The sequence below is a fragment of the Hyperoodon ampullatus genome, assembly GCF_949752795.1.
Source record: "Hyperoodon ampullatus genome assembly, chromosome: 7".
Taxonomy (NCBI): domain Eukaryota; kingdom Metazoa; phylum Chordata; class Mammalia; order Artiodactyla; family Ziphiidae; genus Hyperoodon; species Hyperoodon ampullatus.
This window is the reverse complement of record NC_136920.1, coordinates 16,628,934-16,644,744: the sequence shown is the minus strand read 5'-3', so window position 1 is coordinate 16,644,744 and position 15,811 is coordinate 16,628,934. Positions and strand designations below refer to the sequence as shown.

Genomic DNA, 15,811 nt, shown 5'->3' with positions numbered 1-15,811 from the left:
ACCCCAACGAGGCTGCTCTAAGTCCAGTGCATTCCTGGAGCCTCAAAAAATGACATATATGGTCACAGAATCAGCAGGGCAGATAAGGAGCACAGACAAGACCCAGGCGTGGGTAGGGAGAAGAGAGGAGAACTGTGGGCCCAGCTCCAGATCCTGAACACCTCTGAGCGATGTGACAACCGCCTGCACACATCACAGCAAAGACTCCATCCGGATGGCAAACCAGCAGCTCCCTACTTACTTACTTAGCAACAACCTAGCAACAACTACCCTGTTACCAGGGCAACCACACTAATTCAGCGGCAAAAGCTGTTTGAAGCTCCTGAGCCAAAACTGAGCCGCCAAACAGCCAGAAAAAAAAAAAAACCAAAAAAAAAAAACCTACGTATTTTTCTTCCTCTCCTCTGGCCTTATCTGCTACCCTTATTCACTGCTCACTACCAAAATACAAGTCCCTTACCACAAACACAGAGAAAGAAGTTCTCTATTGTTTGGGAATGCATATCTACCAGAGAGTGCTGCTGTACCCCTCACCCCAGCTCCCCACTCCAAGCAACCCTCAGTCTTGAGAAATCCACACCTGATACAGCTATAAGCTCCTCCCCATATTCAACCAGGAAGCTGTGAGGGCTCCCCCAAAGGGGCCCCTGGCCAGGTAACAGGGACAGAATTTAGCTCACAGTAACCCTCCCCATGCCTGAGCCTTCTCTCCATCCCTTCTGTTTGGTTACTGCCCAGGCACCAAGAGCTCCTTCAGCCCTGCCCACAGCAGTTCCAGAGAAGTTTTTCTGCACACAGTGGGTGCTTGATGCAGTGAAAAAAACATGGGATGAGATACATGTAGAACTGGATTATAGTCCTGACTGAGGCGCAAAGATGCTGAGCAAGTCCTTTTCCTATCTAGGCCTAAATTTCCTCATCTACAGAAGTGAAGGCTCCTCCCAGAAATATAATTCTCCAGCATTCTAAATTACTTGTGCTGAAGTGAACAACGGGATTAGAAGGAACAGCTGGGAGTTGAAGTATGTGTGAGGGAGGGAGAGGGACACTCTCTAAAAGGGAGACGATCTTGAACTCCACCTCTTCCAGTAACTCTTCTATTTTGTCAGTTCTTCCAGAACTGACCCCTCCCCCGCCCCTTAAGCTCCTTTTCCAGCCCAACTAATCACAGTTGTTTCCACCTCCCAGCCAGCCTAGCCTCCCTCACTACCCTCCAACCCACAGCTGTTGCCCTCTGTGAGCCCAGAAGCTCAGCTCCCATTCAGTGGGAGGGGGAGGGAAGCTAGTGCAGGGCAATTCTAACATAAAGTAGTAGAAATGAAGCATCCTGGCTGCCTAAAACTCTTGTCACTTACAAGTCCTGCTCCACTCTGCAAAATAATCCTTATTGTCAGATTAGTTTTTCCCTTCTCAGTTGGTAAAATCGCTACCTTTACAATAATCTTCAAGAATCACTTTAGGCAGGAGTGTTAACCTTTGGGAAGTCCTAGAGCTCTCTGAAATTCTGGAGAAATTTATGGACTTTTCCCCTAAGAAAAATCAGCACATGCATGAAATCTTGCATGAAATTTTAAGGGGTTCACAGACCCTCTTTCCCGTTTAAGAAACCCTGCCTACTCAAAATTACATCTGGCACAGAGTTGATGCTCAGTCATTTGCTGAATGACTGAACAAATCAATTTGTATCCTAAGAGGAAAAGGGAACCAACCACCATGAACTGGATACAAATTATCTTTTCACAACAGCACCAGTGAGGTATGTATTACTAAACCCATTTTACAGTTTGAGAAACCGAGGACCAGAAAAAGTAAGCAAGTTGCTTAGGGTCATACAGCAAGGTCAAGATTTTAATCCATGTCTCCCTTAAGGTGGTTGCTTTGTGCAGGTCAATCTCTCAATACTTCTCTAATGGACTGTCATTCAAGCGATTCTCAAAGTTCTACAAAAGGGCAAAGTAAAGCTTCTCTCCTAATCTCCTCCGTGGACAACTGAAATAACAACTTAAAATCGTATTCTCTGGCCTGGGGATCGCCCTCCTAGTTGGGGCTCCAAAATTGTGAAAATGCAAATCCCACAATACAACAGCAAAACTTTTAACTACAATCACATTTGCATAGAGCCTCATGGTTTACAAAACCCGGATTGGGTGTAATTATCCCATTTCACAGATTAAGAAATAGATATGAAAGTGTGGCCTAATAAGTGGCAAGGGTGGAATACTTCCCCCAAATTTCTTGGTCTTAGTTCTTCCCCAGATCGGACCAGGGAGACTTCCCCTTCCCACGAGCTTGCTCAATGACAGCGAGCGAGGAGGCCAGGAAGAAGGCAGCAAGGAAGCAAAGTCCTCTCACTTCAGACCCTCGAGGGGGGCCGAATCCCCGCAGCAGGAAGGCCAGGTTCCCAGGCCCCATTCCACCCTTGCTCCCTTCCTCGGTTCCGCTCGGATCCTCCCCATCCGGATCCCATCCCTTCAGAAGACCAGGCCAGTCCCTTCCCCCCACCCCCCACCCACCTCCCAGGGAGACCCCGCGCCCCGCAGCTCACCGTGGCGGGTCACCGCTCCCTCTGCCACGCCTGTCAAAGACAGGCAAACATCCGGCTCCGCGGTCGAATGGGAACCACCCCCTCCCTGTCGCTTCACTCCCCAGCCACTTCCGCCACACCTCCGACCCACTTCCGACCCACTGCCCGGTCCAAACATGGCCTTCCAGGAGCCCCGCCCACTTCCTTACGTGCGCGCTTACGTACCCGCCTGGCGGAGGGACAGTATAACCGTCCGACTCGTCCCTCCCAAAAGGAAGCCTTTGAAACAATTAGTTCCTCTCTACCGGCTACTCAAATCTCTAGTGGACCTCCGGAATTCTAAACTCGTATTGTTCTCGGACAGAGATTTGCCTCACCACTACTGCCAAACTCCCAGTCCTGCGCACCAATGAGGTCTGACTCTTACGATTCTTTCCCGAGAGGAAATTTGGTAGTCAATGGCTGTTTCCGGGGGGAGCTGAGAAGGTGAGTCTCACTTCCGGCGGAGGGAGGCTTTCTGACCCGGGATGGAGGAGGCGGAGGAGCTGCCCTTGGAGTGGGAGAGACTGCAGTTCGGTGAGTGACCTGCGGTGTCTCCGACCCTCGGCCCTGGCCTAGATACTCCTGACGTTCTCTGGTCAACTCTTTCCCCCCCCGACCCTTTTCCTCCCGAGCCTGGCATCCTCCTCCAGTGCCCTCAGAACCTCTGGGAGCTTCTTAAGAGCCCTCGAACCGCCTCAAACCTTTCCGGGACCCCCTTGGAGCCCTTACATATCCCTCAGACTCCTGAGGCCTAGCTGGACCTCGGGTTTTCTCCCTCACCTTTCCCCACCCCACGACCTCTTGGGCCGCTTCTTCACTGTCTTTCTCTGTCCCTGCAGCCCCCGATCCACGCCTGGGCCCGGACTCAGGATGGAGCCCTTCCAGAGAAGGCTGTGCACAGGGACTCAAAGACCTCTCGCCCGGACCTACCCGAGCCATCCTCGCTTTAAAGAGCCTCCCGCGGGGCTTGGCCCTTGGCCCCTCACTCATCAAGGAGCAGCGCTTGGGGGTCTGGTGTGTTGGGGAACCCTTGCAGCCAGGACTGCTCTGGGGGCCACTGGAAGAGGAGTCTGTCTCCGAGCAGAAGGGCCATGGAGTGAAAACAAAGCAGAAGGAGGTATTGAGGGATAGGGCTTTACCTCTCCGTGACTGAAAATTTTGATCAGACGTTTCTCGATAACTCTCCAGTTTGTTAGATGCAGGGTGTTTCAAGAGATAGGAGATGGTTTATGCCCTCTCTCTCAGGAACTGTCTCATCCCCTCACTTTCGGTAGCTGAGGAGGTGCAAAAAATTATTAAAAGGTGGATTAGTAGATGGAACTTTCCTGGGTCCAGTGGTTAAGACTCCAGCGCTTCCACTACAGGGGGCGCGGGTTCGATCCCTGGTCGGGGAACTAAGATCTCCCACAGGCCACACAGCGCAGCCAAAATGTAAAAAAAAAAAACAAGGTGAATTAGTAGAGTGTCAGCAATGATGACGAAAGTCAAGAACAAAGGTTTTTGGAATTAAAAAGCCATGGGGGGACTTCCCTGGTGGCACAGTGGTTAAGAATCCACCTGCCAATGCTGGGGACACGGGTTCGATCCCTGGCCTGGGAAGATCACACATGCCGTGGAGCAGCTAAGCCTGTGCACCACAACTACTCAGCCTGCGCTCTAGAGCTGGCGAGCCACAACTACTGAGCCCACACGCTTAGAGCCCGTGCTCCACAGCAAGAGAAGCCACCTCAATGAGAAGCCCACGCACCGTAACGAAGAGTAGCCCCTGCTCACAGCAACTAAAGTCAGTGCGCAGCAAGGAAGACCCAATGCAGCCAAACATAAATAAGTAAAATAAATAAATTTATTATAAAAAAAAAGCCATGGGATCAAATCCTAGCTTTGTCACATAGCTAGTTAGATGGCAGGCCTCGTTTAACTCATATGTAAAATAAAGGAATGGCTGTTTCCTTTATTTTAATTCTCCAGGATTATTTGGAACAAAAGATGAAAAAGCACAGGTAAAGGATTCCATTGCATAAGTCCTGAAAAACAAATTTACAGTTGAGGTACCTCTTACTACTTCTTCTTTTTGGTATTCACTGAAAGGCAATAATTTGTTCAATTCAGTAATTCACCACACTTGGGAGGGAGGTGAGGGGACAGTTTTTTTGGCCTTTATTGAATGAAAACTCGAACGGCATAGTCCTATAGAGGCACACCAGAGACCACTAACCTTCTAGGGGCTTCATCTTAGATCTGTCTCAGGAGAGGTTACATCAGGGTTTTTTTTTGTTGTTTGTTTCACCCTGGTCCCCTTCAACACATGGGAGAAAGACTTTTATTGGTTTATTTCAGGACGTGTCACTAGGCCCATGGGGAGATGTGTGTGCTTGTGAGCAGAGTTCAGGCTGGACTAGGTAAGTTCCAGGAGAGTATGTAGTGAAGATGCTCCTTTGAGGCTTTCTGTTGTGGCATGGGATGGAACCGGAAGCTGACTTCTGGTTCCCACCCAGGGATCTTTGCAGTGAGTGTTCCAAAGGCATGGGATCCTTTAGAACTCAGACTGCCCAGGAGCTGGGGCTTTCAGGGAGGGCCACTTGAAGGGGATCTCCTGAGCTAACTCTTGCTCTGCTTTGCAGTTTGGTGCAGCGGGGCAGGCTGGAGGGTGAGGGAAACGTGGCCCCAGTGCGGATCAGCGAGAGGCTCCACCTGCAGGTGTACCGGGTTGTGCTGCCAGGTTTTGAGCTGCTGATGTGGCCCCAGCCTCCCTCAGAGGGCCTGAGCCCCACCCAGCCCAGGCTAGAGGAAGAGGCATCCTTGGCTGTGGTGACAGAAGTGGAGTCTGCTGTACAACAGGAAGTGGCCTCCCCCGGGGAGGATGTAGCAGAACCTTGCACAGGTATGTGTCAAATAAATGCTGGCTTCCCCAGTTATCACCAAAATAACCTGTTGATAAGACAAAGCAAAGCTTATGGCGTAAGACAGTAGGGGAGAACAGTAGCATTTCTGAGAGGGAAGGGCAAAACCTGGATATTTCTCGAAATTTTGAAGTCTGGTATAAGGTGGATTTTTCAGTGTGGGATGGGGTTGGGACTCGATCAGTGTTGGGTAAGGATCATGACACAGTAGTTTAGGATTTGTGGAGACAGCAAGGCTAGAATTTTCAGGTAGAGGTTCACAGAGTTTGGGGATGTAAACTGTCATTTGATGCTTTTTATTAAAGAGTGACAGGTCTTTTCCTTTTTTTTTTTTTTCTTGGTATCCGATGATTATCCATTAATTAACTTAATTTTAATATCAGTCCAAGGTTTTTTTTTTTTCAATTTATACAGATATTTTTTATTTTATTTATTTATTTATTTATTTGTTTGTTTTGCTTTATAACAAATTTAATCAGTTATACATATACATATGTTCCCATATCCCCTCCCTTTTGCGTCTCCCTCCCACCTTCCCTATCCCACCCCTCCAGGCGGTCACAAAGCACCGAGCTGATCTCCCTGTGCTATGCGGCTGCTTCCCACTAGCTATCTACCTTACGTTTGGTAGTGTATATATGTCCATGCCGCTCTTTCGCTTTGTCACAGCTTACCCTTCCCCCTCCCCATATCCTCAAGTCCATTCTCTAGTAGGTCTGTGTCTTTATTCCTGTCTTACCCCTATGTTCTTCATGACATTTTTTTTTCTTAAATTCCATATATATGTGTCAGCATACAGTATTTGTCTTTCTCTTTCTGACTTACTTCACTCTGTATGACAGACTCTAGGTCCATCCACCTCATTACAAATAGCTCAATTTCATTTCTTTTTATGGCTGAGTAATATTCCATTGTATATATGTGCCACATCTTCTTTACCCATTCATCCGATGATGGACACTTAGGTTGTTTCCACCTCTGGGCTGTTGTAAATAGGGCTGCTATGAACATTTTGGTACATGTCTCTTTTTGAATTAGGTCTTTTCCTTGAAATGAACAATATAGTTGACTCTTGAACAACACGGGGGTTAAGGGGCACTGACCCTCCGGGCAGTTGAAAATCTGAGTATAACTTATGGTTGACCCTCCATATCCAAGGTTTCACATCTGTGGTTTTGCATCTGTGGGTTCAACCATGTAGTGCTGTGGTATTTACTGTTGAAAAAAATCCTCGTATAAGTGGGTCCGTGCAGTTCAAACCTGTGTTTTTCAAGGGTCAACTGTATAGATACTTGCAAGTTTTATCTTCCTGAGTTAAGTTTTCTGGAATAGTAGGGTCACACTGACAAAGACAGCAAGTTGTGTATAAGGTTTCCAGTTTTCTTATGTTTTTTCTGTCTGGGCTGGGGCTAGGGATTCCTTTATTTTCACGTGACCTAAAGCGAGAGGTGGTGGTCTCAACTCATCCTAAGTGCATGCCTCCAGAGGGAGAACAAGGGCACTCTGGGATGGCCTTTCTCTAGAAATTATCCAGATGTCTAGACACTGTGGTTCCCAGGAGAGCCTCCCCAGAAGGCACCTGAGACTGGACAGAAAGATAAACAGAGTGTGTGACTCATGTTCCAGGGAAGAGATTGGTGTCATTGCTGCCATTGCAGTTCAGGGGCTGAGGAGGAGAAGACACATATTGCTATAATTTCCTGGTGAGACCACCGTGACCCCCTGCTACAGTCTCTACTAAGCCCAGCACCCCACTCTTGCCTTGCAGATCCTGGTCACCAGTCACCCCCCCGCATCCAGGCGGTGAGCCCTGGACTTAAGCCCCGAATCCAGGACCAAGTTTCCAAGGAGAGCCAGCCACTCGGCCCATTGCCTCAGGATGGCCGTGTAGATGAGGAGGACCCACCCCAGACCCAGATGCCACCTGAACCTCAGAGCAGCTCCACTCCCCAGCAGGGCCCTGAGAGCAGTGAGGCCAGTTCCTCATCTTCTGCCAGGGGCCCCCAGCTGCGTGCTTACCTAGTCAGGAAGTTGTGTAGCCCCAGTGATCAATGGCCACCCAGAGCGAAGACCTCAGAGCCCGGGGCCCAGCAGAGTGGAGAGCAGCAGCACCCTGGCTTCCCCACATGCTTGCGGAGCGCCCCTGGCCCGGTGGGAGGCTCCCTGAAGCAGGGGCGACGGTACCGCTGTGCCGAGTGTGGCAAGGCCTTCCTGCAGCTGTGCCACCTGAAGAAGCATGCATTCGTGCACACGGGCCACAAGCCCTTCCTTTGCACCGAGTGTGGCAAGAGCTACAGCTCAGAGGAGAGCTTCAAAGCCCACATGCTGGGCCACCGTGGGGTGCGGCCATTCCCCTGCCCTCAGTGCACCAAGGCCTACGGCACCCGGCGAGACCTCAGAGAGCACCAGGTTGTACACTCAGGTGCCCGGCCCTTTACTTGCGACCAGTGTGGCAAGGCCTTCGCCCGCCGGCCCTCCCTGCGGCTGCATCGCAAGACACACCAGGTGCCAGCGGCCCCTGCCCCGTGCCCGTGCCCTGTGTGCGGGCGGCCCCTGGCCAACCAGGGCTCCCTGCGGAACCACATGCGGCTCCACACGGGGGAGAAGCCCTTCCTGTGCCCACACTGCGGCCGGGCGTTCCGCCAGCGGGGCAGCCTGCGCGGGCACCTGCGGCTGCACACAGGGGAGCGCCCTTACCGCTGCCCACACTGCGCTGACGCCTTCCCCCAGCTGCCTGAACTGCGGCGCCACCTCATCTCCCACACCGGGGAGGCCCACCTGTGCCCCGTGTGTGGGAAGGCCCTCCGGGATCCCCACACGCTGCGCGCGCACGAGCGCTTGCACTCAGGTGAGAGGCCCTTCCCATGCCCTCAGTGTGGCCGTGCTTACACGCTGGCGACCAAGCTGAGGCGCCACCTCAAATCCCACCTGGCCGACAAGCCCTACCGCTGCCCCACCTGTGGCATGGGCTACACTCTCCTCCAAAGCCTCAAGCGGCACCAGCTCAGTCATCAGCCCGGGCCATCCTCCAGCCCACCCTGTGTGCCGCCTGCCGCTTCTGAGCCCACCGTGGTGCTCCTGCAGACCGAGCCAGAACTACTGGACACATGCAGTGAACGGGGCGGGTCCCCAGCCCCGGACGTCTTCGAGGTCACCCTTTCCGAGAGCCAGGATAAGTGCTTTGTGGTGCCCGAGGAGCCAGGTCCTGCTCCCAGCCTGGTGCTCATCCATAAGGACATGGGCTTTAGCACCTGGGCAGAAGTGGTAGAGGTGGAGACGGGCACCTGACCACCCTCACCTTCCCTCAGCAGAGCTCTGTATAAAGACTGGTATTTATGAGCTTGGGGGTCTGGATCTTTCTCTTTGGGTTCCCTGATAGAGACTAGTCTATGAGAAGCAGGTCAAGGACTTCCCTTCCTGCTTATGGACAACCACTTTGTTTCCCAAGACTCTTAATAAGGTAAACCACTTCTAGATGTAAGATCTTTATCAGCTTCCAGTAGAGCTTGTCCTGCCACCCTCCCTGGGAACTCCTCAAGGTGCTTGTTCTTTAAATGTTGCAAAAGTGACCCTGCCCAGTGAGGTAGCCAGGTCGCAGGCAGCACTATTGCCCTGCTGGGGTGCTTAGTGCTGGAATAGTCACTCCCATCCAGCTCCCTGAGGGACAAGCATTTCTATTTGGAACCAAACGGAATGACTTGTGAAGGTTAAAAGGCCAGAGACACTCAGCTGACAAGTCTCTGAGTCGGGCATTAGATTATTTTGGCAGCTTTTCTCACCACCGAAGGCCTGTGAGGTTGGTTTTTGTTCTGTGCTGAAGGACACCAGACTCATTGGAGGTGGCTAGGGCAGGTCTGCACCCTTCTGTGTATCTGGCCAAAGGCAGCCCTGCTGAGGGAAAGAGCGAGGAATGAACATGTGTTTCATGTTTCATCAGCTGCGGGCCTGGCCTGCCCGAGGTGCTGGGGACGCAGCTGTGGACAAGACAGAGGCAGCGCCCTTTACAGAGCTCAGGTCTGCAAGGGGCAAAGGGCAACAGTAAGAGTTTAAAGAGGAGCACTCCCCGGTGCTGTGGATGTGTTTAACGGGATGGGTTAACCTGTGGGCATCAGGGAAGGTGTCCCCAAGAAATTATAATGATAATAAACAGCCTTTGTTGTGGGCCAGTCCTTTATGTGAGTTTATTTCTATAATCCTGTAGCAATCCTGTGAGATAGTTATGAGGACAGTCAGGAACAAAGAGCTTTAAGTGTCCTGCCAAGGTGACAGAGCTACTAGGTGGCAGAGCTGAGATTCAGATCCACGTAGTTTAGCACTGGAGTAAGGCTCTTAACCTCCACACTCTAGTGTCCCGCATTTCAGCCGTGACTTGTTGGATGAGGAGGTGTGGGGGAAGGTGGGGATGTGAGGGGCTGCGTGTGAAAAAGCCCCATGGTGAGAGCCTGGGTGTGAGCCCTGAGACCAGCGTGGCTGGAGCAGAGAATGAGGGGAGGCGGGCAGGGGCAGGTCACACAGGCCTTGCTTCAAGAGTTTGGACTTGATTCTCAGGACATCGAGGGGCTCTTTGAAGGGTTTTGAGCAGGGGAATGATACGATCAGATTCATGATTGAAGAGACCACTGGAGAGGGCTAGCGGGCAAGGTGCGGTTGTGGGGAAATCAGTTAGGTGGCTGGGAATGGGTGGTAGTGGAAATGCAGCCATTCACCCAACAAATACTGAGCACTTCCCGCGTGCTGGCTGTTAGGGGTATAGCAGTCATAACAGCCTCTGCTCTCATGTAGTTACGTTCTGGTGTGGCAAGAGCCAGTAAACAAATACATGTCAGATGATGGTAAATGCAGTGAAGAAAAGTAATGCAGTGGAGAGGTTGAACATTGGGAGTGTGATTTTACAGAGGGCGTCAGGGAAGGCCTCCAGTGACGTGACAGAGACCCGAACTACGGAGAGGAGTGAGCCAGGCTGGTGTCTGCAGGAGGAGCTGGGTTCCAGTCAGAGGAAACAGTACCAGCAGAGCCCAGCGAGTTCAAGCAAGGGCAAGGAGCTGGGCGGAGCGTGGCAGGAGGTGAGGGCAGGAGCTGTAGGCTGTGGGGAGGGCTTTGGGTGGACATATTCTCTGGGAGGTAGAAGTGACCAAAGTCAAAGACTCAGGGAGAGAGGAAGATCTGACCCCGGCTTTCTGAGTTAGCAAGTTAGGTGGCCGTGGGGTGGGAGAGGGACAGCTATGATTTTGGCTGGGGATGGGTTGAGTCGAGCTGCCTGTGGGGGAGATCTCATGAAGGCAGTGGGAAATGGGCACAACCTGCGGGGAGAGGGGAGGCTCCTCAGGAGAGACTAAGTCAGCGTCCGATGAAACAGGAGAACCTGCAACGTGTAAGTCGCAGAAGCTGATGGAAGAGCATCTCAACAAGGAAGAAGAGGGCAACGATGTCCTTTGCTGTTGGGAAGGTTGAAATTTGCCAGTCGCTGGTGAGCTGAGTGAGGGCAGTTGGGAGCCAGACTGCATTGCTTTGAGGAGGGGGAGGCAAGAGAGACAGGGGAGCTTACGTTCTTGTTCCATCCCCCTTCTGTCCTGCAAATAGGGTGTTGTGCCGCGTGTTTCGCAGATGGGGAAACGGGTTCAGAGCGGGTTGGTAGCTGCCGAGACCGCACAGTCAGTAAACAGCAGAGCCAGGATTGCGACCTGTCGTGTCCTCTGGCTTCCCAGCACTCAATCTCCGTGTCATAAGCAGCCCCATGTCTCCTGCTTTGCACTGACTTTAACCCATCCATCCACCCAATGTGAATAACTTCTTGGGAAAGCGTCATTCTGAAACTGTCCAAGGAGAGGGAGGACAGCAAGAGATGGTGACGATCTGTGGAGAGAAAGGCCACACCATCCAAAGCCTGAAAAACAGCTGCTAATACTAGTTTTGAGTCAGCCAACCCCCTGGCTCAGCCTGGTAGATCCTACTCTTTTCCAGCTCCAGCTTCAGGCGGGTCATTCCAACTCAGGTAACCTCAGCTGTGTCTGCCCAGCGTTGTTCGCTAACTTGGGGACATACCCATCGCTTGATACTGAACAGGGAAATGGGGATGCTTTGGGTTGCTGGGGAGGCCTGCCGATACCCCACAACTGTCCTCAGGCCAAAACCTGGGATGTTTACCCCCCTTTGTCACATCCCCACACAGATGGGGGACTTTCCTCTCCACTGAGACTGTCCCTGGTGATGCAGAGCAGTGTCAGATCAAAGCCAACAAATTCAAAGCCACCTGGTTTGAGCATGTCTGCTCAGCCAGCGCTCATGGCTGAAGTGGGAATGGGCATCGGAGAGCATCATCCAACTTCCTCACGTTACAGATGGGAAAATGGAGGCCGAGAGAGAAGTTACCTACTAAGGCATGAGACCAGTGAGTAGCAGAACCGGGAGAGGGCCCAGGTCTCCTGAAACCCACTTTAGTGCCCTTCCAATGAAAGTAAAATGCAATGACAGTTCTTGGAAAGACTGATCACTGGAGTATTTTTTTCATTGAGAAAATATCCCCCCCCAATCAAAATAATTCTTGCATCATTATAATGTTGAAAGTCCCTTTATTCCCTACGTCTCCTTTTCTCCATCCCCTGATAAAGTCACTTTGAGCTGTTTGGTGTATATCGCACTGAATTTGAATGCTGCTCCTTGCTATAGAGCAAAGTTGCAGTGAAAGTGTTGCTGGACACCTTTTCACGGATGCAAATTGTTTTTTAATTGGAGTATAATTGCTTTACAATGTTGTGTTCGTTTCTGCTGCACAGCGAAGTGAATCAGCCATACGCATACACACATCCCGTCCCTCTTGGACCTCCCTCCCCCACCCCATCCCACCCAACCAGGCCATCACAGAGCACCGAGCTGAGCTCCATGTGCTGTACAGCAGGTTCCCATTAACTATCTATTTTGCACATGGTGGTGTATTTATGTCAAACCTAATCTCCCAATTCATCCCACCCTCCCTTTCCCCCACTGTGTCCACACGTCTGTTCTCTATGTCTGCCTTTCTATTCCTGCCCTGCAAATAGGTTCATCTGTACCACTTTTCTAGATTCCACATATATGCATTAATATACGATATTTGTTTTTCTCTTTCTGACTTACTTCACACAGATGCAAATTTAAATTCACAGGATGAGGGGACTTCCCTGGCGGTCCAGTGGTTAAGACGCCATGCTTGTATTGCAGGGGGCACGGATTCAATCCCTGTTTGGGGAACTAAGATCCTGCATGCTGCATGGTGAGGCCAAAAACAAACAAACAAACAAAACCATGCAGTGTGTGTAGCTGCTGAGCCAAACATCAGAAAGTGCAGGAGATAAAGAATCTTTTATCCTGATTTGCAGCTTTAATAGTGTGAAAAAAAATCTGACAATAGAATAAAATTTAATTCATGTTTAGGGACCTTTAAACAATGCAGAGCATCATGGACTAGACAAGTTCAGGTATGGATCATGGCTCTGCCCTTAACTAGCTGCATAAACTCAGGCAAGTTACTTCTCCATGCCTCAGTTTCCTCATCCATAAAATGGGGATAGCTGTAGTACGTACCTCATCAGTGCTACATACCTGCCACATGGTGAGCAATTAATAAGTTGTAGCTGGTTATTAATAGTATTGGAGTCAGCCCTCTTAACTTGGAAGACAAGCAAGATTGAGGTACATGTTGCCTATAGGTAGTGCTTGTTTGGGCAGGTCAGCATAACTCACAATAGTTTTGTACGTTGCATGTCCTCTGGGTATACAGCAGTCCCCCTTGCAGCGATGGCCTGGGAGGCAGGAGTCGAGTCCTGGTCCTTGCCCAACTCTCTGTATGACCTTGACCAATTAGCTTCCCAGCTCAGAGGCTCCATTTCCTCACAGTGACATGGGGAAATTGGACCAGATCAGTGGATCCCAATCTCGGCTCCACCATGAAGCCCTTTTGGTAACTTTTTTTTTCTTCTGTGGGTCCTGTATTTAAAAAAAAAAAATTTTATTAAATAAAAACTCATATTTTTGAATCAAATTAGAAAACTGCTGATCAGATTGAGGAAGAAATAAGGTAATTAACCATCTAAAAAGACATAATTTCAGCCAAAAGGGAAAAAATTATTTTTGTCTTAAGATAAATTTACAATTTTTGAGTTCTGTTTTTTTTAATATGCAAAAGGACAAGGCCACCCTGTAGTACATGCACAGAGCCCTAGGCTTCAGAACATCTGGATTGGGACTTCCCTGGCAGTCCATTGGTTAAGACTCCACGCTTCCACTGCAAGGGGCACAGGTTCAATCCCTGGTCGGGGAACTAAGATCCTGCATGCTGCGTGGCGTGGCCAAAAAAAAAAAGCGAAAACAAAAAAAAACCCCAGAACGTCTGGATTTAATAATATCTGATCTCCTTTCCAGCTCTGAAATTCTGTAACTCTATGTCCTGGAACATAATTCAACTGTTTTCAGTGATTATAGAGCTTCGCTTTACAGTATAATGCTGACTTCACCCGTGATTTTGTTTGATGCAACTTGTTGGGCAGAAATGCAACCCTCTTTATGGCCTTGTTCTCGGAGGGAAGTAGGATCTGTTTTAAGGGTGCAGGTATGTGTTTGTGTGGAAAGCAGGAATGACACGCTTGGCTGCAAGTACCCACTGGGCCCAGAGAGAGTTCCAGAGAGAAGGTTCCTGGCTGGGAGGCTTGCAGGGGGCCCTGGAGCCTGAGGGTGTGCTCAGTCTATTGGGACCCTGCACCCATGGAGGTGCTTGGATCCCTCCAGAGCCACACTGACAGAGGGGTGCTCTCCCTTGGTCCTCTCTGCAAAACAGAGGGTAGGTACAGTCTTGTGTTCACCCAGGAAAACAGGGAGGCTGTCCAACTAGAACCCACTTGATAATACTAGCCTCCATTTATTAAGGAATTAAGTCCACTTTTCACTGTGAATGTTGTCAACCACAGAACATTTAAAAGAATAATGTAACAATCTTCTTACCACCTAGATTTAATTATCACTAACATTTTGCCCTGCTTGTTTCATCTTTGCTGTAAATCCTTCAGTGTAATCTGTAACTCATGAGGAATTAAAAAAAATATAACAATGTGTCATATAACAATTAGCAAATTAACAATAATTCTTCCATATCATTGCATATCTAGTCTATGTTTAGATTTTCTTATTTGTTCGAAAATAGTCTTTTTACAGTTGATGTGTTCAAAGGTTTAAATCAGTCATGGTCATTTTATTCCCTTCATGCATTTGGTTGTTAGGTCTCTCTTAGGTTTCTATTATTCTGAACAGCCTCTCCCACCCACCCCTTGCATTGCCACATCATGAATTTGTTAGAGAAACCGGGGTCACTTGCCCTGTCAAATGTCCCTCATTCCTCGTGGTTGTGTCTAACTTATTCCTCTGTCCTCTGTATTTCCTGTAAACCAGTAAGTAAAGCTAGAGGTTTGATCCAGCCTAGGTTCACTTTTTTAGGAAGAACACTTCATAGGCAGCATTGTGGATTTCCTGTTGCATCATATCATGTAATAGTGCTGTTTATTGAGTGCTGACTGTGTGGCAGGACTTGTGATACTTTACAAACATAATGTGCTTTGGGGGAGTAATTTAGTTTTTACTTCATAACGCCTAAACCCTGAATCCAGCTAAACCTGGAAGGAGACAAGGGGTATATGGAATCCAAAGAATTACAGCAAGTCAGAGCACAAAGATAACAGGATTTGAGAGCTGGGAGGTGCTCTCCACAGGATCAAAAGGAATGGTGGAGATAAGATAAAACACTAAATCAAATTTCTCAGAATGGCCTAGAGTCTTCTTGCTGGTCTTGCCATTCCTGGACTCAAAATGCCCATGGCCTCCACAATATCCGTTACTATCTCTCTCTCCCGGCCAAAGAACCCATGCTTGCCATCTAACCCATCAGTCTTAGCTGTGCAGACAACCCACAGAGCCATTTGGGTCGGGTCCAGCATTTGCCAAGGACCAGATGTCTGGACATATTCAAAATGAATTTCTCATCAGAAAAGTTCTCCCCCTAAATGGACTTGCTGTGTGTACTATTGTGGCATGTAAATTCATCATCCTGATACATAAATCCAGGAATAAGCCTGGGAAAGCAGGAACCCTTATAACCAGATCTCATCTTCCCAGTGCTTAGAGAACCAAAGTTTTCTCCTTTGGAACATTGTCTGTAAACAGCTTGAGGAAGTCACGGCCCAAGACTTGCCCCTTAATGGCCATGTCTGCGCGTGAGTGTGCCATGGACTCAGCGGGGCTGCAGCTCCGAAGCAGAGTCTGCAGAGTGACCAGTATGATCTTATTTAAGTTTTTCGACAACAGCCTTGTGAAGTGAATATTG

At 49.6% G+C, this 15,811-nt stretch overlaps 1 protein-coding gene across 1 annotated transcript; it reads left to right on the top strand.

Annotated features, from left to right (window-relative positions):
• Positions 1-3,051: 3,051 nt before the first annotated feature.
• Positions 3,052-8,754, top strand: ZNF408 (zinc finger protein 408; the record flags this gene model as incomplete). The annotated part of the gene is made up of 5 exons (XM_079707762.1): positions 3,052-3,100; positions 3,406-3,683; positions 4,904-4,965; positions 5,188-5,447; positions 7,235-8,754. The coding sequence occupies 5 exons, from the start codon at positions 3,052-3,054 to the stop codon at positions 8,752-8,754; spliced, it is 2,169 nt and encodes a 722-aa protein (XP_079563888.1).
• Between the last annotated feature and the right edge of the window lie 7,057 nt (positions 8,755-15,811).